The sequence below is a fragment of the Oikopleura dioica genome, chromosome XSR (assembly GCF_907165135.1).
Source record: "Oikopleura dioica chromosome XSR, OKI2018_I68_1.0, whole genome shotgun sequence".
NCBI classification, from domain to species: Eukaryota; Metazoa; Chordata; class Appendicularia; order Copelata; family Oikopleuridae; genus Oikopleura; species Oikopleura dioica.
The window spans coordinates 2,167,241-2,189,864 of NC_137294.1; the positions used below are offsets into that span (position 1 = coordinate 2,167,241).

Sequence of the window (22,624 nt, forward strand, 5' to 3'; positions counted from 1 at the left end):
TTGCCAAAATTGAAAAGGATTGATGGATGATTTTATTCTTGAGATTTGCTCGAATCGCATTAGGTTTTTTTTTCAGCGCAAGTCATTTTTGTCAATTGCAATTTCGCTTATTGGATGTTTTATGCTTGAATGCGCTGTCAAGAAGGTATTCCTGTTTTCGACAGTTTGGGAGGCTGTTACGTTGGCTTCGTAGGCTAAAGTTAAAATGGGCATTGGATTTGGTAGTTATCGGAGAACGAGTAGAGAGATCGACTCGGTTGGGATTGGTTGAGGAGCGCCTCCCGACCCATCTGGCTGCTATTTTTGCTCATATGGTCTAACCACCACGCTGAGAATATAACTCGCTTTTGTACAGGAAGGAAGTTACAGAGAGGACGAAGATCGACAACCGAAAAAGAAATTCATAAAAATCCAAAGCAAGTAAGTCTGATATTCGATCATCCCAGTCACCCCACACACCATTAAATATTCATTTTTTTTTGGGGAAAGGTGATTTTGCTTTTGTTGTTGGCAAAAACAGAAAATGGCCATTTTGTTTCGAGAATTTATTATTATTTTTGGGGAATCTTGAGCGGAAGAAGGAAAGCCTTGATCGTATCGTTTTTGTCGTGTTTTTGGGGAGTCAAGGTCGCCCATGGATGGATAATCCCAAGGGAGCCCATTTCAAGGTGAAGTCAACTTCAGCCCTCGCCCGGCCAGAATTGTCTTTTTAAAAGGTACAGCTTTCGCGTTACTCAGTGAATAGACCTTGCAAATCGATCTGCAAATAGCTTAGCTCCATTTCAAACTTAAGTTTATCTATATCTTTGCTTGAGAAGCTCCTTTCCATCAATCCCTTTTTTTTAATTATTTTTTTTTCATAAATTTGAATAGTTTTATGTTATTCGAAAAATTTTACGAGTTTTCCCTTTGAAAGGGCGTCAAAATCTGGAGATTATTGAAAATGTTTTATTCCAAGAGGATGACAGTGAGGACGTGACGTGCCCTGTTTCTCAAAGCTGCAATACACTTTACTGCAGTTCGTAGCTGGCACAAATATAAAACTAAACCCGACTTATCCACAATTCGCCCAAAGTACGGATGCCGATCAATTTTCAGTACAAGCTCACGCATCCCCGTAAAAGGGCACTGGTAAGGTTCGCTCTGGAACAGGCGCCCCAACTGATAAAATAAAAACAATTAAGGGTGTCCCCAACGATCGAGTTTGACTGTTCTTAGTCGGGTGACCAAACTATTTTTAAGGAAGCTGCCTTAACCGAAAAGCCTTCAGTAAGTCCTATAAAAATTAGCTCAAAGTATAGCCTGTTTAAAAAAAAAATCGTTGGGGACACCCTTAAAGCGAGAGTTTTTATTTAGTAGAGATTATCGCTCATTAGTATCGATTTCTTATACCTAATGATTTCAAGGTTGTCTTGTTTAAAAAAACTACTCGTTTTGTGATAATTTCAGATTTTTGTGTCTCTTTTTTTGGAAGTGTTGGTTTTTAAACTGTCGATTGAATTGATAAGTGAAGGAGAATAGTGACAGGTGAAGGTACTTAGGCGTACTGGTTCTTTGGAGAGCCTGGGCGCCGTTGAAATATTCATCTCTTGACAACAGATCAGAATGCTCTGCTTTCTTGATGACACTAGTTGGATGCACCCCTGAACGCTTTCGCTTTACTAAATAGAGCTCAGAGAGGGATAAGCGTCGAACAGATAGATACAATTTTTTCTATTATATTGCCAATTCTATATCTGGCTAGGGCGAGCGAGGCAATGATCTTCTTTTTTTCACAGCCAAAGAAATCGAGAAAGTAAAATGACTCTTTTTCTGGAATAATTTATCCGTAGCGTTTCAAACGCAGCCGCACAGCACACACACTGCATGATTCGCAAAAAGGATGATAAAGATTAGCCAAGCTGAGTAGAGAAATCTTGTTCAGAAAAAAAAAGGTGGAATCGAATTGAGAATGACCGTCCTGGCGTGCAATTTGAGATATCCCCAAATGAGATATCCTTGTAGTTCGATTTTCTGCAACAACTTGCGGGAATTTAATGATCGCTACTTTTTAATCAATTTTGTTTCTTTTTCATCTTGGCGGGTTTCTTCCTTGATTCCAAGGTTTTCTCTTTTCGAGCGCTCGGGAAATATTCGCGAATATTTTGAATGATTAGAACATCGCTAAATTATAGATGCGGACTAGGAATAATACGCTAGAATATTCAAATATTTGAGCGAAGAACTTGACTCGCCGCACGGGCTCAAGAACTGTTGATTATTTATCAGATCTTTCTTCTCTCAAACTCAAAGGAAAATTCTGAGAGAGAAGGACGAAGGCCAACTAAAATGTGAAAAAGAACGGTTTCATATTTAATTGGATTGAGGTCTCTGGGAGGATGTTTGGGATAAGGGCATTTAATGAAGGAAATGGCCGAAGAGATCAAGTGCGGTCTTTAGGGTGGGTTAGGCACACGCTTTTGGGTTCATTTATCGCTAATTGCCCCAGGCGCATGGGCATGTTCTTAATTTGCCTTAAATTCGATTCCATGTTTTACAATATCTGATGATGCGTGATGCGCCATCTAGGGCGTCGTTTATTATCCATTCAACGATGGCGGCGGAATTTGGGCACACTTATCAAACTTGCTAGAGCTTCTCACAACACCATCGAAAAGCATGGAAACAGAGAATCCCATAACATAGAGCGAATTCCTCAGCACAAACTAACAGAATGCCGACGCGCATTCAAGAGCTCCACGAGCCCACGGCTTTGGCCAAATCTAGAACATTCCCGTTCTATGAGTCCGACTTGCTTGTGGATGAGGTGTGCATGGAAAATGATTTTTTTTTCATAACTGAACGTGTTCAGTTTGAGCCGGCCAAGATAAAATTATGATCGCCAATTACCTTTTGAAGCAAAAATTAAAGAGTTCAGAACTTTTCTTATAATGAAACATATCAGTGGACTTATTCTAGTTTATATGATTATAGAGAAAGCATTATTTATTAGACTTAAAAGCCTACAGAAAGAATTAAATAGTGGAGAATATATTAAATACTTACTGAAACAAATAAATGCTTTATTTCAAAATTTAATGTTTAAAATTTGTTAAGATGGAAGGAAACAACAGCGACCGATTTATTGTGAAGACGACAAGCCTGGAACTGTAAGTATTTGTCATTGTGTGGAAAAATGATTAGGAAAAAATAACTTGGGATTATTCTGTAGTTTCGAGAAGGACGGGTCGATCGCACTGAGTGACCATAATTGCATTCTTGCGGATTTCTTAATTTATCCAAAAATCTATAATCACTTGTTTTATCTGACGGTCGCCGAGTAATCATTTATCCTCATTTTCCAGCTCGATGGATTTAAAAGCATTCTGAAAAAAGGTGCAGTAGCAAAGCCGCTCGCAAGAGTGAAAATTAAAGTCAAATTAAAAACAGAACAGCGTCGCAGTCTGTGGCAGACAGAACTTTCAAGGCATAAACATTGGTTAAGTAATAGATTAGGCAGAAACTTCGGCTGCCTGAATAAGCAATTCAAGCAGAGCCGATACGTTAGTGCCGCAAGAGTACTCCAATGTCAGAACTGGGCCTAAACAGCCAAGTAGGCATCGCATTGAATTTTTGTACAATAAGCAAAAACGACAATGAAGATTGTAAAGTTCTTTCAGAAATGGAGATGAGGAGTCCCTACTACGGCAGAATTCGCAGCCGACAGTCACAGAATCAACTTACTGGACAAAGGACAAGAATATCCCCGATCTGCTGGCGAATTTGGATAGCGAGAAAAAGGTAAACATGTCTCAATCTGTCGATGCTGTCTGATCAGCATCTTAAGTTTTTTAATTATTCATTTCAAACTTTTATTTAGCCCGTTGGAAATCGACTCTCCACGCTAATGGGTGTGTTTTTCCCCACTATGCAGAATATTTTCGGGGTGATACTCTTCATTCGTATGAGTTGGGTGGTTGGCGTTTGCGGCTATCCTCAGGCTTTTCTTCTTGTCTCCACGTGTTGCCTCACTACCATGCTGACGGCAATCTCGATGTCAGCCGTCGCCACTAATGGCAAAATATCGGCCGGTGGAAGTTACTACATGATCAGTCGCAACCTAGGCCCAAGTTTCGGCGGCTCAGGATAGAGTTCAAGTCAACATTCATTTTACGCCCGAGGAGTCGACTCAGCGACACAGCTACTCGCAATTAGCAGCTAAAGAACTCTATTAAAGTCGGCATACTGTTCTATTTGGGCACAACTTTTGCCTGCGCAATGTACATTCTCGGAGCAGTCGAGATCATCACCAAATACATCGCTCCAAGTTTATCGCTCGGCTGGGGATCGCCGGGAAGTGACGGCTTCTTCACTATATATTTTAACGATTGCAGAATATACGGCACAATCATCTTGCTATTAATGGTTACGATTGTTTATGTTGGAGTAAAGGCACGGGCTGAAAAACTCTTTCGAAAGAACTTTCCAGAAGACGGATTAATTTTTCTCTTATTTGAGTGCCGTTTATCAATCAGAGCTTACCTCTACTAAATTAAAGTGACACTCGCTCCAGCCTGCGAAAGTATGTGAATTACTCCGCAAACATCTTCCTCGGAGTGACGCTGATTAGTATTGCCACTATTTTTGCTGGATTTGTTAAAAACGCTGCATTTCCTTCTACTGCCCAAGATGATCTTCATGTCTGTCTGCTCGGGCCCAGATTACTCAGACAGCCAGAAGATGAATACTGCTCAGGTAATTATTCGCTCGAATCCTAATTGTATGCATTTTCTAAGCCATTCAATTTCGAACTTGAGCCTGAATTTGTCTCGTTTGTCAAAATAAATATTAAACTATCAATAGTGTACCGTAATGATAGTGGATCCTACAAGCCAACCTGGATCTACAACCAATTTTGTCCTCCTGTAAACGACTCAACCTTTGCTAAGCTGTTTGAAAATGATCAGCACTTGGCACCCTGTCATGATTATCTCAAAAAACTGGAGCTAGTATCTCGAGTACCAATTCCTGGTGCGGGAAACTCAGAGGAGTGGAAAATTAATATCAACTCTGGCTACATGGATCAAGGGCAATTCGTCTCTGCTGACCTAAACGCTTTCGACCAGAGCTCGCTCAATGTCTACAAGAATGAAACAGCTGAAAAGGAACTTGGTGACAAAATCGATCAGATCTTCATTCGCGCTGATATGACGTCCTCTTTTGCTATCCTCATCGGTAATTTTTATCTGCAAGTACCGTAAATAACTTCGTTAGGAATCTTCTTTCCTTCTTGCACTGGAATCATGGCGGGAAGCAACCGTTCTGGAGATCTTGCGAATCCAGCAGCGTCTATTCCAAAAGGGACCATCTCTGCTATTCTTGTTACTTCTATATGCTATCTGTCAACGGTGATTCTTTTCGGTATCTCGGTCGACGGGGCTGTCCTTCGAGATAAGTTTGGTCAATCATTGTCAAGGTCGAACAAGCTTCTAACAGCCAAAGTTGTCTGGCCGCACGAAATGGTCATGCTTATAGGTTGCTTACTCTCTACTCTCGGTGCTGGTAAGATTTATACCCAGCTACTTGCGGTAACGAATATCATCAAGGTTTACAAAGTTTGACTGGTGCTCCTCGTTTGCTCCAAAGTATCGCCCGTGACGGGATCATACCTTTTCTACGCCCAGTAGCAGCTGGAAAACCGGGATCGGGAGAACCCACATGGGCAATTCTTGTCACTGCCGTTATCTGCGAGGTCGGAATCCTCATCGCTGCACTTGATGCCTACATAGCCCCGCTCGCTACTCTTTTCTTTCTCATGTGCTACATGTTCGTCAATGTAGCATGTGCGCTTCAGGGTTTCTTGAAATCTCCAAGTTGGCGTCCGACGTGGCGATATTATCACTGGGGCTTCTCCTGTCTTGGTGCCTTTCTTTGTTTTATGTTAATGTGGATGGTGGGCTGGAAACTGGTCCTTGTTGTCTTAGCGATTGCGCTCTTCCTTTACAAATACATTGGTAAGAATTAACCTCTCACTTTTTAGCAATAATTTTTTAGCCTACAAAGGTGCAGAAGCTGAATGGGGAGATGGTCTCAGAGGCTTGTACCTCTCCGTAGCGAGATATGCACTGTATCAAATGCCTCAAACCAAAGTAAGTGCTTCCTCTTCTATGTCTTCAATAATGACTCTTTCACAGAGTCTACATACGAAAAACTATCGCCCACAAATACTCGCCTTTTGCAAATACGACCAAAAGTCCAAAACAATTTCAAATCCAGATATTGTCAAAGTTGCTCGCGATTTAAAGGCGGGCAAAGGATTGTCAATGTACGCCAGCGTGCTGGAAGGTGACATACTCGACTCGGAGTCGACCTCGGAAGTGGAAGAGTGCAAAATGCAACTCGGTAATCTGCTGAGACAACACGGTTGCAAGGCCTTCACGAATATTCTCCTCCAAAAGGACGTCCCACAGGTAATTTACTCGGATCTTTAATCAGTGAGAGCTTACGTGTCTTTGAGGGAATGTCAGCGCTAATGCAGACATCGGGCTTGGGCTCGCTAAAACACAATTCCGTACTGATCAGTTGGCCAAAAGACTTCGATAGAACATCGTCGACGACACGGTTCAACAAAACGCTTCGTGCTGCGAATTCGACCGGCCTTGCATGCATGGGTAAGATTTACAAATGACAAATGCAACCAATTCTATATCGACGTTTAGTCACTAAATGCTCAAGCTCATGGCCCTCGGAGCCAATTCAGAAGGGAACCATCGATGTCTGGTGGATCATTCACGACGGCGGTCTAATAATGCTCGTCGCCTGGCTGCTCAAAAAGAGTCGAACTTGGAAGGGATGCAAGATTAGACTCTTTGCCGTCGCTCAGGATTCTGATAACTCTATTCTTCTGGAGCAGAGATTACAGGTAACTTACCGTTACAGTTTTCATTAATTATACAAATACTAACAGGAGCATATTGCTGGTCTTCGAATCGGAATCTCCCAAATAAAAGTTGTTGAACTTAACAAGCAGGACATAAGCGCGTACGCTTACCAGGTAAAAAATCAGTTCAAACTTAAAGTAAACATTTTTTTTAAAGAGAACGGTAAAAATGGACCAGCGAAACGAACTTCTGACAGAACTTGGCGTTGAGGACATTGGATTAGTGGCGGAAGAAGTCAGAGCAGGTAATTTGCTTGAGCCAGGGCTTTTTGAAACGGAGACAAATCAGCAAATAATTCTAAAGAGCGTAAAAACATTTTAGTGAGCGCAGAAAGTCAAAATCATTTGGAGAAGATCGTCACCGACAATAATATGACATGGAGCCCGACTCACAACTCAAACCGCAACAATGCCGAAATCATCCATCAACTGAGGGTAAATCATCTAATCAGAGCTCATTTAAAAAAAAAACGGTAGCAGATTCTTTATTAACCCAATTATTTAAAGCGGGTGAAATTCGACGAGTCGGACTATGCCAAGACTTACGCAAGAATGCACAACGCTCGTGCACTCAACAACGTGATTTTGGATGATTCTGATAGTGCTTCGCTGGTCATTATCAACCTCCCAGCACCACCAAGCAATAACACAGAGCGGTAAGCATGTCCTTCAATCGCTGTTCAATACCCTCTTCTACCGTAAATAACAAACTCTAGTGAACGAACGTACATGATGTTTATCGAAGCGCTGACGATGAATTTGGAACGAGTTCTGTTAATAAGAGGCAGTGGGAAAGAAGTAATCACAGCATACGGCTAGAAGCAAGAAGAAGCCTACTTTGATCTCGTTTTACCTCTTCCGGACTCTATCACTCATTCACTTCCAGTTCTTCAGAACAAACAACTAGGCGCTTTTTTAAATTACTGAAAGGAACCCTATCAACCAAGAATGCTTCAAATAATTGAGCCAAAACACACTTCACCGAACTGTTATTGAGCCTCAAGGTGTATTTAACTGTAACTAACTTAGTACTTCAAAATGCAGTAAATAATCTCTGAAATAAACCCAAAAAATCTTCTAAAAAAGCACGAGTGCGCACTCAAGAGGGGAATCTCACGAAGCATAATTATTAATTAATGCATGCACCTTTGGATGAGTTATGAAAAGGTTATGTCACCGAGTGCTTCGTTCCGGTATTCGTCTTGTCTCTGCAGGGTTTTAAACGGATCCAGAGAATATCCACTCCAGAAAAAGGGTGCAATGAAAGTCAAGAGTTCCGAATTTTGATGCGGTTGACGATTGAAAATGTTCCTCGGCTATCATATTTTCCTAACGGTGTCATTATCAATTTCATTCCCTCAAAGATAGCATTGAAAGTTATCGCATCCGTCATTGGAGTTTTTTTTTATCGAAGATAGATTACGGTATTGGCAAAATAACAGTGTCTCCAGAAGATCGTATTTTTTTTCTTATAGCAGTTTATTCAGTGGATAATCTATCAGTCAGAATTCAAGCGTCAGATAGTTGTCGTTTTTACCGTTATCGAAAAATAATTTATCTATCTCAAATGCTTTTAGTAGAGATTAGGAGCGTAAATTAACCGGATGTGTTTATTTTTTGGTGCTTTTTGGAGTCACAATGTGTTGAATTCGGGCTCGGCGAGGTTGTGTTGATACGAAATTGCGATTTTTCTATTCTCCGGTAAGTTGACTTTGTTTTCTGCAAAAGGGATCAAAATTCAAATTCCATGGATTTTTACCAAGTCAGCGTCAAAATTGACCCCGGCCTATTACATCGAGTAGATAGCAGGCAACGTCGGCGAATCTCATCGTATGATAGCGTGTTTTGTAAAAAGGATATTTATCTAAAATTGATCGTATTTTTTCTCGACGAAAAAGAAGCCTTGCCTATGATCGCTTGAACTCGATCAGATGCGTTCGAGATGATCGTCTTTTCAAGGCGGTCGCCTTTTCTGAGTCCAGGCGCGTGGATCGTATTCCAGTGCAAATTTTCACTTTTTTCGAGAACCTCGACAGCCGCATTCATGTCCTCCAAAACATGGCCGATAAGGTGGCGGAGGAAAAATCGCGCTCCGCAACCAGAAAGCCCACCCTTTATCTCGCTTCCTTTATCGTCTGTATACCAAGACATGAGAGCTGAGGGTCAATGTTAACTGGAGGGACAATTCCGTTTAGGATTTACCGATGATGTTGAAGACGTCGCGTTCGGCCATCACCTCGACAATCATTTTCATCCATTTCTGGTAGAGATCGATGTTCCATCCTTTGTTATTGCGTCGATGAAAATTTAGCGTACTTAGACACGGGCGAGAACGTTGCCTACTTATTACTTGAGTAAACAGCTAAAGAAGTGGCGAGTCGTTACTTGGGACTTTTGTTTTGCAAATCTAACGAAATCTAAGCTACAAGGCTCCCCAGGTTAATGAAAACTTTATTACTTAGCCCTAATGAAGTGTAACCGGCAACATTCCCGCCCAAATTTCCTGAGGACAACGTTGATGCCTGAGAGACCTTTTGAGTTCAAAAAAGAAAATCATTCGAAGAAAAAAAACGATAAGAAGTGCATTTTGAACCTTTCCTTTGCCCACGGCAGCCGGGTCAAAAATATCGCACTCGATGATGGTGAGATACTGTTTGGCACGCTCTTTTGCGAGATTTTCCACTTGACTCGACGGCCGATAGCGCGAGGAGCCAGGTCAGTCAGGGTCCGAGGGGAAGGGTGCGCTCGCTTGGAAAATCTCCCCCTGATTGCCTTTCACCTCTCGTTTGTATTTGGACACTTGTCGCTCTAATTTTTCCTTGCAAAGATTTGAAGAACTGGCAGCAGTTCAACTTCCTGTTTGCTCAGTTCACAATCGAACCAGAACTTTTACGAAAACTGAACGACTTCAACAGAAACTCTTGAATCTTTTCCTTGTTGCGCACGAAGCACGTGATCGTGTGATTGTTTCGCAGCGCCTGATCAGTGGGATACTTTTTTAAAATCATTTGCGTCATTTTTTCTGATATCGGCCAAGAAGCGAATCATTAATTTTTCCCAAGGTTAGAATTATCGAAAATGAATGGCCCGAAATCAATTGCATTATTGAAGCCACATTCAAAGCTATTTTCATTTTATTTATCACAAGATTAAAGCTACTAAGTTGAGTAAATATTTTCAAGCGAATTTCGTCAGCACGTAGTGTGCTGTTTATTCTTCTAGTTCATTTTTACGCAAATAATGACCTCGCGTGTGGCTTCTGGCAAGGTATTCTAATGGAATCGTATTCTTGACAATACGTGACAGTTACTGTTTGTCGATGATGGAGCTTGCTTTTGTTAAAGATATCCCGTTTTTCCTTTTCGAGAAAAAGGCTGCCCGTCTTTCCCGTCGCCCCGAAGAGAGCGATCTTGTAGATGTGCCTGGAAGTTGTTCTCCGTCTAAAGTAATCGTGCGACGAACTGGTTCGCGAATTTTCGATTTTATTTACACTTTACGGGCGCGTAAAACATGAACTGCCGGAGCTCGGGAAAGAACTGCCGAACGCTAGGATGCTTACCGATGGAGAGCTTTCATCATTTCACTCATGTTTGCGGGAGAACTGATTACGTCAAATTTTATTCTTGTTTAGCGTTCCTTTGTCTCCTCAGCGCTCGAGCTGGAGCTCAAAGAAGTCGAAAAGCTCAACAATAATAACGAACGATCTTGCCTCTTCGTTGGCCTCTCTTTCTCTCCGTCTCTCTATTTTTCCCTCTGTCGAATTCCCCAAAAAGGAAGAAAAACGTGGAAGTAGTAGTGTGGAAGCGGGAGACTTTGAGTAATCTGGCGGTTCTCTCCGTTTTCGTTTGCGTTGCAGTAATGAGAATGAGCGCAACGCCGTGTGTAGCGCTCTGCGCCGCGAGTCAGCCAAGCACTTTCCCTGGGCAAGGCAAAAAAATAATAACAGACCCGACAGTGCGATAACAAAAACGCAATATTTTATAATTATTATGAAAAATGAAAACTACGGTTCTGAAGAGTCGACTCTTTTTGCGTTAGGAACGGAAATAATTTATTAATCGAGGCGTTTTGTATTTTTTACGAGTCTTGGATGAAGGATGAGCTGCTCTTTTTTCCAAATGCATCCGAAAGCAGGGCAAAGTAAGGATCCGTTAGACCCTGCGGCCATGAGAGGATATTATGCTTACTTTATGATTCAGAAGAGTATTTTTTAGTACTAGGTACACTCATGCTCCCGGTTAGAACAACTGCTCTTCAATCCATTAAAAGTAGACAAACTAGAAAAACAAATATTTGTTCAGACTGTATAGAAGACAACGGCTATGTTCATCACGAACAACAAATAATCTACAGTAGCCCTCTTCAGAAATTCTTGAAATCTCAGTGTCATCTGAGCAGTGAGCTTCTTATCAACCTGCATGTTATGAAACGCGTTCTATTCTAATTTGTCTAAAACCGAAAAGCGGCAAAGTTGCCCAGTCGCGTGGTTTTCGTGGTCGCCTTGAAAGGGCTTTTCCCCGATACAACGTACAGATAATAAAAATCTTGGACAATTTGATTGTTGGATTGAGTTTTGAATTTGTTGTGGTAACGATTTGCCTTGCAAAAGAATTGGAGAGCAATTATCCGCGGTTTTTTATAAAAGCGTATATTAGGCTAGTTTTCAAGTTAAAGAGTGAACAGAAAACGAGGCTTGCGCCGGCGAAGGTTATGAACAGCAGGTGCACGAGGCGAATCTCCAAATAAGGGAATCGGCAGATTCGCGATCACAACATCCCCCCAGATTCGACTGGCGTGAAGGTTGACCGACGCAGAGTCCAAGTTGGTGACGAGAGCGGGTTCGTCGACTTGAAGTATCCTCGTTGTCTTTTCTGATCAAATAGTGATAATAAATGATTTGTTATGATCTTCCTTGGAAAGGTACAGTCTTTTTCCGGACGCGCCGCGGATATCTTTCGGTGAACGATGAGGCCGGTTCAGCGTCGGGTCGGCTCTTAACAACGGGGTTCTCGGGTTGATTTTGGCCGCAATAATCCGGGTCCAGGTGCTGTGGACGGTCCTTGTAGAGAATACAGTGATGTCGGTGTACCCAACTGAGCTTTCCACTAATGTCCAGTCGAACTATAACGCCATTAGTGTCCACCACTTCAAAGGGTCCATTCCAAGCGCCCTTGCTCTCCTTCGTTTCCGCGGACATGGGTCTTTTTAGCAGAACTCTGTCGCCTTTGGTTATCGTTATTGGTTCAATTATAGATTTTCCCTTATTTTTAGCGACGAGGTCTGCTTCCGATTGAGCTAAATCGACGAGCTTGTGGACGCGGCTTAGGGTCGCGGCTATTTCAGTGGCGTACGTTTTTGGAGAATCCGCGGATGGGTTTTCGGCCATTTGTATTCCGTCGAACGAAGGTTTTCTTCCGTAAATAATTTCGAATGGCGAGACGCGCGTTGCCACATTTTTGCATTTATTCATAGTACTCACCACTGATGGTAGAACTAATTCCCAACACAGATTTCGTTCCAAGGCGATTCCATATAACGCATTTTTGAGAACACGGTGTGATCGTTCTAGGCATCCAGTACTTTCCGGGCGATAAGGAACATGTAAATTCTGCTTGACTCCAAGCAAATGACAAAGCTCACTCAGCATTTCATTTCGGAAATGTTTACCTTGGTCGCTGCTGATAATCTTCGGGAAATCGTACAATAGAATGTGACGCATAATTTGGCGAGCAGCGTCACTTGCTCGGCACCTCGCAGTCGGATAAACCGACAAGAAACGACTGTATCCATCCATAATGGTTAATGCGTATGATTTACCGGTTTTCGATCGCTCGAGTTGTATAAAGTCGACATAAATGATTTCCCATGGCCGCTTGGCACGGTAAAGAGTCTGCATATCTGGTTTACCTTTCTGCATGTCCTGGCCTTTTCTTTTCAGGCAAATGTCGCAACTTGAGACAAATCCGCGGATATCGTCCAATTGGTCGGGCCACCACGACCATGATAGCAATTCCCTTGTTCGATCAACTCCGGTGTGCGCTTTGTGATGAGCAGCTTTTAAATAGTGAGGAATAAGGCTTTTGGGAAGCACAAGGCACTTCTTTTCCCCCCAGTTGATCGTCAAGGCTTTACTCTCCGGATGGATTTCCAATTTTTTCGACCAGCGTTTGTATGATTCTATGCCGTAAAGACTATCTGGGACTTGCCATTTTTCCGCGGATATTTTGTTTTCTACAAAGTTTTTTACTGTACCTATGAGTTTATCTTCTGATTGAGCATTTTCAATTATCCGCAGCTCCAGGATAGGTACATTTTCGCTCAGAACTCCTGTGGCAGCTGATTTTAAAGCATAAATTTCCGCGGCGACTTCTTTGTTTTCGAGGAGCATTTTCTGTGGTAAACTTCCTCCACCGCACCATGACGGGATATAAATTATGAGGTCGCTCTCTCCGGCCGGATTGTAGAATTTTCCTGCCAGTTCGTCGCTTGGTTTTTCGTTTTTCGCACAGACTTTGTGCCACGGTCGTGACAATATATCTGCCAGACAATTGTCTTGTCCTTTAATGTACTGAATTATAAATCGAAACTTACTGAGTCGATCTTGCCATCTTTGGAGCTTGTCGTTTGCCATTATTTTCTTGTCCAAGGCGCATAAAGCTTTGTGATCGGTGAGGCATAAGAATGGCTTTCCCTCCAAATAATATGAAAATTTCTCGATTGTCATCAATAGTGCGAAAGCTTCTCGTTCCGTCGTTGACCATTTCGATTCTGTTGACGACAGTGTTTTCGAATAAACGGCGATCAGTTTTTGTTTGTTGCCGAATTTTTGCATAATGGCTCCTCCAATAGCCACTTTGGATGCATCGCAAACGACCACAAATGGTCGAGAAAAATCAGGAGACTAAATACCTTATTACTTGCCAAGATCCTTTTTGCGTTATCGAAGCTCGCTTGAGCGTCGTCATTCCACTGAAATGGTTTATTTTGCCTGTTCAGCACAGACATTTCTTTGACGATTGAGCTGAATGAGTTGATGGCCACTCGGTCACCAACGTTGCATGAGATCCAGCTTTTCCACCAACCAAGGGTTCCGAGGACTGACATTAATTCCTTCCTGTTCCGCGGTGGCTGCAATTCCTTTATTGCTTTCATGTTTTCTTCTGGGATGCTTATCCCTTCCGCGGAAATTTGTCGGCCCATGAATTTTGTTGATCGCCGGCCGAAATTGCACTTTTTTCCCCCCAGCTTGACGCCGAATTTTTCACAGGCATCCAAAACCTGCTCCAAGACCTGAAGATGCGTTTCTTCGTCACGGCTATGTAGCAATATATCATCCACATAGCTTTTGAAGTTGTTTTGTAGCTTCACCGTCCCTAGCATTTTTGCGACACATTTGCAAAATGCGTCGCCGCTGTGTTTCATTCCAAACGGCATTCTGATGTACTGATACAACTTGTCCTTATAATAAAAATTCGTTTTATGTCGGTCGTCTGGGTGGATTTCCATGTTCCAATATGCCGCGTTTATATCAATGTCAGAGAAGATGTGGTTTCCAGTCTCAATGTCCGCAAACAAACAATCTATATTTGGCACGTTCCAGATGTCCGTCTCCTCTGTGAGGCACTGGTTAAGCCCGGACTTGAAATCGGAGCATACTCTTATATCGTCGTCTTTTTAGGGACAATGACTAGTGGACTGTGAAAACCCTTTCCGTCGGGGCACTCCTCGATTATCTTCCCATTGAGCATCGTTTCCATCTTACCATCTACTTTCGGTTGCAGATGTTTGGCTATTGGCCGCGGTCGAGCGCTTTTCGTTAATCCAGGGATTGTCGGGATCCTCACTTGCTCCGAAAACAGGCCTACTTTATCGTTTGGCCCTTTGAAAACTTTTTGCTTTCGGAAGAGGATATTGATGAATCGTTCGAAATTTTCACCTTTGAAAATTGTGTTGTCGAGTTTTAGTTCTTTCGTTTTCTCCAGTAGTTCCACCTTTTGCTGCGTCGTTAATTTGCTGGCTTCCATCCTAAACAGCGCGTTGACTTCTGACCAAGGGAATAGGACCCTTCGGCCAGAGTGAATCATTATTTCCATTCCATAACCGGCAATTTTGAAGCTTCCGTGCTCGCTGCTTGAGTGCCCTATGATAAAATCTTTGCCGAGGATTGCCGGCAAACCTTCTCTCACGATGTAAAAGCATACACCGCGGAATTTGTAATTTGATTGGTGAGCTTTCACTATTGCGGATATCCTACCAATTGATTTTATTCTTCCACATCCGCGGAATTCCATTGAAGTTGGCTCGATAAACTTGTGAAGTGACGATGGAAGGAGATGCATTGGCAAAATACATTTGTCAGATCCGCTGTCGACCAATGCAGTGACTTTTAGTGTAAATCCATTCATCATAAGTGTAATTTTTGTGTTGAAGAAAGAATTAGTGATATTTGTGCTGCACGATAAGCATGCTGATAATTCGCACTCATTACCAGCATTTATAGAAAAACCGACGCTTCATTTTCCTCTGGTAGACGTTCTTCTTCATTTGCTTGAGCAACGAAAGTGTTGGTCTTCTTACCGCGGTCTTCTTGTCGTTTAGGTTTCTCGTGACGAAATCTGCAGTTTTTGACTCTGCAGTTCCCAGAGGCAAAATACTTGCATATTGGCATTTTTGACTTTGGTTTCTGGCTCTGGCGTGCGAAAAATACTGATCCGCCCTGATTGGTTGTTTGAGAAATCAGGAATTCGACTTTTGTCGCGATTGTTTGAGCGTCTGAGATTTGAGCCCATTCATTGGCCATGTGTGCGTGCACCGAAGGTTTCGTGACTTTCAATCGCCCCGCGATAATGCTCGCAGAAACGAAGTCGAATATGTCATCCGCGGTTGGAGCATTAGTATCGTCGTTTTCTTGTGTGCCCGGGTTCTTTTTCATTTTGGTTCGGCGGATTTGAGCGCAAATAGCGGCTTTAGCCGGCTCCATACGATCTTCTATGTCCTGCGCGTACTTTTTCCACGGTGAATTTTCGTCGAATTGCGTTTCCATTACTCTTGTTAAGAGTTGCAGCGCTGATAATCCCGAATCGTATGTTAAATTTAACCACTCGCGCAGCTCAATCCAAGTTTTCGTCGATTTTGTTGCGTTTTTAAGCCGCGAGTAAATTGAAGGGCTGAAGCGCAGCTTAACCTTTGACGCGAAGATTTCGTGCAATTTTGGGTCATCGGCGATATAAATTTCGTAAATTTGTGTTACTTTGGAAGTGAACACCGATGTTTCATCGAAATCTCGCCCGCTGTATGTTAATTCGTTCAGGGCATTTTCCGCGGATTTGACCGCACTTGCCTGCTCTCTGGTTAACTCGTTACCTTCCACTTTGATCCCGTCGATGGCGATGTCCAGCTTTGCCTTGAGTTTCTTCTGTAATTCTTTTTTCTCTTTTGTGGCTGCTGAATTTGGCGAATTGAGCGCCGTTATTTCTTCATCTAGCTCAGCGATCGTTTCTCGGATCCATTTGAGAGTTTCGAGCGACATGGCGAAAAGCAGTTAGGTGACTCTTTTGAATGGCGTTACCTTATTGGTGCACTCAGATTTCAATTTCGATAGGTTTCGAAATTGCTGAGTGACCTCCGTGGAGGGTTTGATTCCCGCTCAGGATTAATCCACGTGATTGGCTGAAACCACAACTTGCGTTTGCTTCTCGGCGAATTGGTCCACCAAGATGATTTTCTTCCCAAATTAGCTTCTCTAGATGGCTGGCTGGGAATGGGTGTTGTAGGACCGTGGGGTCGATTTTTCCTGGTACCAGTATGTTGTGGTAACGATTTGCCTTGCAAAAGAATTGGAGAGCAATTATCCGCGGTTTTTTATAAAAGCGTATATTAGGCTAGTTTTCAAGTTAAAGAGTGAACAGAAAACGAGGCTTGCGCCGGCGAAGGTTATGAACAGCAGGTGCACGAGGCGAATCTCCAAATAAGGGAATCGGCAGATTCGCGATCACAACAAATTCGTCCACAATCTGGAATTCTCAGATGGCATTCCCGCGAGTTTTTGGTTTCTCATTTAGAATTCGTCTTTCTAAAAGAGTCATGGGCTGACAGCTTAGACTCGAGATTGGCTTAATAACGTTTAGGGTCGTATTTATTTCTATGATACAAAGTGTGTGTGTTATTCAATGAACAGTTTTTTTTGTCTGGGCCTATCGGTCATCTCGGCGTTTTTTGGCATCCATCGTCGAAGGGAAGGGGATTGAGGTGTTTTTTTTCAAAAGTGGGACAGCTTATTGTCCCGATTTTCTGCTTTCGCGGCGTTGTTGTTGGCGCTTAGCTCGCAACTCGGCGCGAACGAGATTTCTTTGGGCACGCTTCTCTTGGCGAAGTTTCATCCGCTCCAGGCGCCTCTGTGTGCGTTTAATGTTCGCTGAACTTCCGATGTTGATGCTGTCTAAAGTTGTTACCCGTAATGATGATTTTCGAACGAATGAAATCTGTTCTGATCTGATGGAAAAGAATTGTAGAAAAATGCATGTTTTTTATATAAAATACCGATAAAAAATACCTGAGGCGCTTTTTAACGACGCAATTTCATTCAACTGTGCAGTGAGATGCGGGTCAGCGTTTACTTTCACTGGCAGGCAGGGATGTGGATCAGCAAAAATTTTCCTTTGTTTTGCGCTGCGATAGCGGAAATTTTTCGAACTTATTTTGCGCTGTTTTGCGCTGCGGAATCCGAAAATCGCGCAATTTGCGGAATTTTGCGTTGTTTTGCGGAAAATCAAAATTTGTTGATTTTGCGAAAATTTTGCGGATTTTGCGCTTTTTGCGGAATTGCGGATTGCGCAGATGACACGCAATTTGCGTAATTTTGCGAAATTTGCGGGATTTTCGCGCATTTTCCGTAAATTTGCGGATTTTGCGGGATTTTCGCGCATTTTGCGAAAATCTGCGAATTTTGTGGTATTTTTGGCCCCATTTATTTCTACTTGAAATGGAGAAATTTTGGGGACATTATTCCGAGGTTATAAAAAGATATTTTCAAGGTTTTCAAAAAGATTTTTTAAATAACGGGTGTGGGTGGGGTTGGGGACAGAACTGAGATTGATCAACTCAGAGTTCCAAGCCTTTGTCAAGCCCCTTAAATTTAGAAATCAAGGAACGGGGCTGAAACGGCCCGAAGGGCCGTCAAGCCCCTTAAATTTAGAAATCATGGAAAAATTAAATTATCACCCAGCAAAATTCCATCGAACCGTCCGGTTTTATTTTTGCCGGCAAAATGACCGGCCGGTTAACTTCGAGATCGGACGGTTTTATGTCGGGTGATTTTTCTGTTTTTCTTCCGCAAATTACCGTCGAAGTTGAGAATGCGATGATGAATGAGGATTTGATTCGGAAATCTTAACAATTAACATAAAAAAATATAGAAATTCTACGCCAAATCCCGCAAAATCGCATTTTGCGGACTGCAAATGTATTGAGATTTTGTGGAATTTTCGCGCAAAATGCGCTTTTGCGCGCAATTTTGCGGAAAAATTGCGGAAATTTTTGGGGCTGATTTTGCGCTGTTTTGCGCTGCAGAATGAAAAATCCCGCATTTTGCGCTGTTTTGCGGATTTTGCGCTGCGGATCCACATCCCTGCTGGCAGGGAACAGTTCTCGCCGCAAACAGACTCAATCCAGCCCATATACGACGTCACTCTAAATATTTACACGTACACCCTATAAAGTCTTTAATTGCCTTCAATACCTGGTAAACACGCCGTAGTTGGTCGACTGACCGCAAGTTGTTCCGAAAGAAGTGATTCCTGAAATGAACCAAGTTTTCGTTCCGTCATCACCTTCCGCCGCAGCCAAGAGCGGCCCACCCGAGTCCCCTTCGCAGGTGTTTGCGTTCGACGTGCCCGAGCCCGCACACATTTGGTATTCGGCGCTTTTTCGGTTTCACGATTCAATTTCGCTAAAAAATTTGATACAGTTCGTCTTCAAAGACGTGCATTTATTTTTTAGCTCGAGAACCAGTCCTGTAAATGAGATAAATGTCTTGGCAGATCTGATCGTCGACGACGTCCATGTCTACTTTTTGAAGGGTCTTAGCCAGGGAAGTTCCCTCGCCTGCTTTTCCCCAGCCGATAACGACGCGTTGTTGCTCCTCGAAGCTGACAGCTATCGAGGGAAGACAGACTGGCCTGATAAACTCGGAGAATCTCACCGATCGTGGAATGCCAATCAGCGCGATGTCGTGACTGTTCGTCGCATAGCTGAAGCGAGGATGCGGCTCAATTAGGTTTGGCACGATCATCTCAATTCCGTTATCTATCGAGCTTATCCCGGCTATCTACCTGGATGTCTTCCGTTGAAGTGAACAATCGTGAGGTTCCTCCGATCGCCAGCAAGTACTGAGCAGCTTTTGTGTTGACATTGTTGGACTGAAATTTAATAAAGCGTCAAAAACCACTTATTTCGCAAAAAAAACTCACCTGGTCGAGAAAACAGTGCGCAGCTGAAAGTACCCAGTTAGAGCTTACTAATGTGGCGCCACAGATAAGATTTCTGAAAACGTTACTCTCTTTTCTAAAAGGTTAACTTGTGTTTGGCACCTGTTGCGGAGTAACTGCACTGCCCATGGCCACTCTCCGGTGTTGGCATTGCGTCCGCCGAGGATGCGCGTCACGGGGCGAGAAGAGAATCGCGACTGCTCAAGGAATGCGCCGCTTCGGCCACAGAATGGACTTGTAGATTTCTGTGGACATTGCTCGATCGTAATGCATCGTCCATCGTGTAGCAAATGCCGCTCAGGCGGACAAGCACACCCGGCCCGGCACGTTTGCTCGCTGCAGCCCGCTGGATATGGATCCGCGCATGTCGCCACACTTTCGCAAACGCAAGGCTGCCAAGCTTACACAGGTTTAACATTTCACTAAGTTCATCACAAAATAACGAATATTTCTAACCATCGCGCCCCAAGCCCAATTTTGCTTTTGGGCCGCAACAGAAACTCAACTATTTTTGTGAAAACATTGAATTGGACCGCATGGTTATGTTCTAAAAATGATTAAACCCTTCATTTATCGCCCTCGCATCTTTCATCCAGCTTGGTTTTTTGTACAAAGGACCATCTTGCTGCAAAGCCCGCAAACTCGCTTCCTTTGTCCGAGTTGAACTGGAGTTGCATTCTGTTTGAAGAGGAGAATATCGGCCCTGGAACGCGCTTGCCGCAGAACGTTCGCTCCATTACTGAATCGACTACGACTAAATTGTCGAATAAGCATTGCTGGTGATCCTCAATGTGAAATGCGGTAAATTCGAGTCGTATTGTATATCCAACGGGCGCTTGAATCTCCCAGTTGCATTTGTGCTCTGAAGGATACGCCAAGGGATGGTTGAGCGTTGAAAGCGTTCCTGAAATTGGTTTGTTTAGCGATTTTTTTAATGTCAATTTTGGTACCTTTTCCAGCGGTTAGTTTTCGCAAGCCGCCGCATCCACTCGTTTCTTCACATCTAATGTCTTTTCCTGTAGCTTCGCCGACTTTCAGATATCCCGCACAGCAGGTGTAATCGTTTACTATACATTTGGCGAGCACAGTGAAGACTTTAGTGATCCAACATTCGCCAGCGAACATTAGCTCACAATAATGATACTCTTTGTGGCAGTCTTGTGTCTTTTTCAGGGATCAACATTGAGGGAGCAAAACTACTGTATTCGAATGAGGGGGCATCACGCGACGTGGTCGTCCAACTGATTACCCCGTCTGCGCCCGTGTCCGTGAAATCATTTGCGCAACGGAATCTCTTTCATTAGAAGCGGAAACCTCATCAAGAACAAGCAAGAGCGGAATTGCTATAGCAATTTGCGAAAGTTGCAAATTCAATTGCAGACGTTCCAAGCAGAACTAAGTATTCAATTAAGGAGGGGTTGACGCATGTTCGCCCTTTATTACTCTGAGCGAGGCTACGTCGCCATAATTCCAGAGTGTCGGACAGAAGCGGCCCTTGTCGCTCGAAATGAAAGAAGAACCTTGTTCAGTGCAAAAGTGAAAACAACGGTATTGACCCAACCACATCTCTTATAACATACATCAAACAGAACATGGTGCTAAAAACTCCAAATGAAGTGAAAGCCCAAAATAAACGTTAAATTCAAGGAAAACGTTCGAAAACAAGCGAACTGATTTCTTCATGTTTCTCCTCAAATAGCAATTCAACACTGCCCTTAATAAGGACCTTTCACACGAAAGACAAAGAATTTAGCTTTCTTAAAAAGTCTAAAAAAGTCGATCACCGGTCCTTTTGCTGTGTACATACGCCATTGCCGACGTAATTCTTTTCTGAAGCAGCAGATAACTTGGCACGGTTTTCCTAAGTTTGCCATTTTGAAATTTTCGCGATAGGCGTCTCGCCCAGCCGAATGTCAAAATAATTGTAATTAAATGGCGATAGGATTTACCCTATGCGCGTACGATACTAGTAACGTCAGCGTTTAAGATACACGCACCGGAACTTATCAGTCCGCTGCGTGCTCGACTTCATAGATGTTTTTTCCATAGAAAACGCACAATCAGTGCTAATCGTCCAATTAGCCGTTCATGATTATTTACGTGTGCTACTGTTGTTTTTTGAGCAAACAAAAATCAATTACGCTAAATTCCCACTCCCGTTGATTAAATTCAACATGCTTTGAATAAATGACAAAAAGCTAGCTTCTAGGGGATGTTCTTAGGGGTTTAAACTTATGTGTACCAAACACAAGAAAATATTTTCAACGTTTTGATTAAGCTATGTTACTCTCAAATATACCTTGATAAAATGTTGAAAAAATAAATTAACAAAAGTTTTCTTAAAAATTATCGGCATTTTTAACCGTTGCCTGAGTGATTCCGGTCGCATACGCTAGAATGAATTTGGAAAGGAACATCCAACTTCGTAATTTATGCTTCTTCCTCTTTCCTTCCTGCTCTTGTCTTTCTCTCTTTCTTTTTTTTTCTACAAGGATCTCTCTCGAAATATGCTGTTTATTTTCCAACTCCTGGTTAAAAATTAGGGCTCATCATTTTATTTTCTATATTCGAAAGGCGGCAACACGTCAGATCAAGGGTAGAACTTTGTATTTTGTTTCATTGAGCCACCTCAGCTCATCTTGTGGCGTAGTCGCTCGCTCTCCGGCGCCCTCGGAGGCATCTCGATCGCTTACAATCGTGTGGGATCTCCCCCTTAAGGGGGTAGATATCAAGAATCGGATTTGCTGTCAGTGTTTTCTCAAATTTTTAACATAGGGACCCCCTTATTTTTTCAGCTCGAAATCTATTTCAGGCAATTATCTTTTTCCTATGGAAGCCAAGAATTTTAATTTCTTGAGCTTTCGAGGTGCTATAATGTAAATCTGGCACTTCCGATTGTCGCCAAAATGACCATTTTAGGAAAGTTAGCGATTTTTGACGAAAAATTTTGTTAAAATTTTTTTTGAAATTCGAAATTTCGGCTTCCATAGGAAATAGAGAAAGGTCTAAAGTTTTTGTTTACAAGGAAAAATAAGGGTGTCACTATTTTAACTTTGGGAGAAAAGTCTGACGGAAACTGGCGATTCTTGATATCTACCTCCTTAAGGCTCCAGATAATTTATCCCTCGATACTCTTGCATGTTATCAAATAAGCCGGAACAAGAAAGTTGTCCTGAAACCGAATTGATTAATGTACTCACTTAATATTCCGCACTGATCT

General features: G+C 42.6%; 5 protein-coding genes across 5 annotated transcripts; 1 reads left to right on the forward strand and 4 right to left on the reverse strand.

Moving 5' to 3' along the window:
- Positions 1–2,460: 2,460 nt before the first annotated feature.
- On the forward strand, positions 2,461–7,978 carry LOC145708748 (solute carrier family 12 member 4-like). Its single transcript, XM_081786444.1, has 18 exons — positions 2,461–2,806; positions 3,097–3,149; positions 3,660–3,780; positions 3,860–4,118; positions 4,217–4,431; positions 4,563–4,734; positions 4,843–5,214; positions 5,254–5,541; positions 5,586–5,993; positions 6,034–6,128; positions 6,174–6,449; positions 6,497–6,650; positions 6,699–6,901; positions 6,947–7,033; positions 7,077–7,164; positions 7,242–7,354; positions 7,427–7,575; positions 7,636–7,978. The coding sequence occupies exons 1-18, from the start codon at positions 2,714–2,716 to the stop codon at positions 7,736–7,738; spliced, it is 3,249 nt and encodes a 1,082-aa protein (XP_081642570.1). The 5' UTR covers positions 2,461–2,713; the 3' UTR covers positions 7,739–7,978.
- Positions 7,979–8,399: 421 nt separating this feature from the next.
- Positions 8,400–9,448, reverse strand: LOC145708396 (uncharacterized). The gene is made up of 4 exons (XM_081786059.1): positions 9,122–9,448; positions 8,827–9,075; positions 8,706–8,783; positions 8,400–8,638 (listed from the first exon to the last, which is right to left on the reverse strand). Exons 1-4 carry the CDS (start codon positions 9,171–9,173, stop codon positions 8,553–8,555), a joined length of 465 nt encoding a protein of 154 aa, XP_081642185.1. The 5' UTR covers positions 9,174–9,448; the 3' UTR covers positions 8,400–8,552.
- LOC145708749 (uncharacterized) lies at positions 9,337–11,004 on the reverse strand. Its single transcript, XM_081786446.1, has 6 exons — positions 10,479–11,004; positions 10,277–10,359; positions 9,848–9,896; positions 9,692–9,732; positions 9,513–9,583; positions 9,337–9,450 (listed from the first exon to the last, which is right to left on the reverse strand). The coding sequence occupies exons 1-6, from the start codon at positions 10,505–10,507 to the stop codon at positions 9,337–9,339; spliced, it is 387 nt and encodes a 128-aa protein (XP_081642572.1). The 5' UTR covers positions 10,508–11,004.
- Positions 11,005–16,997: 5,993 nt separating this feature from the next.
- LOC145708750 (serine protease 27-like) lies at positions 16,998–19,974 on the reverse strand. Its single transcript, XM_081786447.1, has 9 exons — positions 19,968–19,974; positions 19,507–19,804; positions 19,387–19,459; positions 19,249–19,335; positions 18,926–19,208; positions 18,883–18,889; positions 18,657–18,839; positions 17,472–18,607; positions 16,998–17,357 (listed from the first exon to the last, which is right to left on the reverse strand). Exons 1-8 carry the CDS (start codon positions 19,972–19,974, stop codon positions 18,256–18,258), a joined length of 1,290 nt encoding a protein of 429 aa, XP_081642573.1. The 3' UTR covers positions 16,998–17,357; positions 17,472–18,255.
- Positions 19,971–20,578, reverse strand: LOC145708751 (membrane frizzled-related protein-like). Its single transcript, XM_081786448.1, has 2 exons — positions 20,355–20,578; positions 19,971–20,308 (listed from the first exon to the last, which is right to left on the reverse strand). The coding sequence occupies exons 1-2, from the start codon at positions 20,527–20,529 to the stop codon at positions 19,971–19,973; spliced, it is 513 nt and encodes a 170-aa protein (XP_081642574.1). The 5' UTR covers positions 20,530–20,578.
- Positions 20,579–22,624: the final 2,046 nt, after the last annotated feature.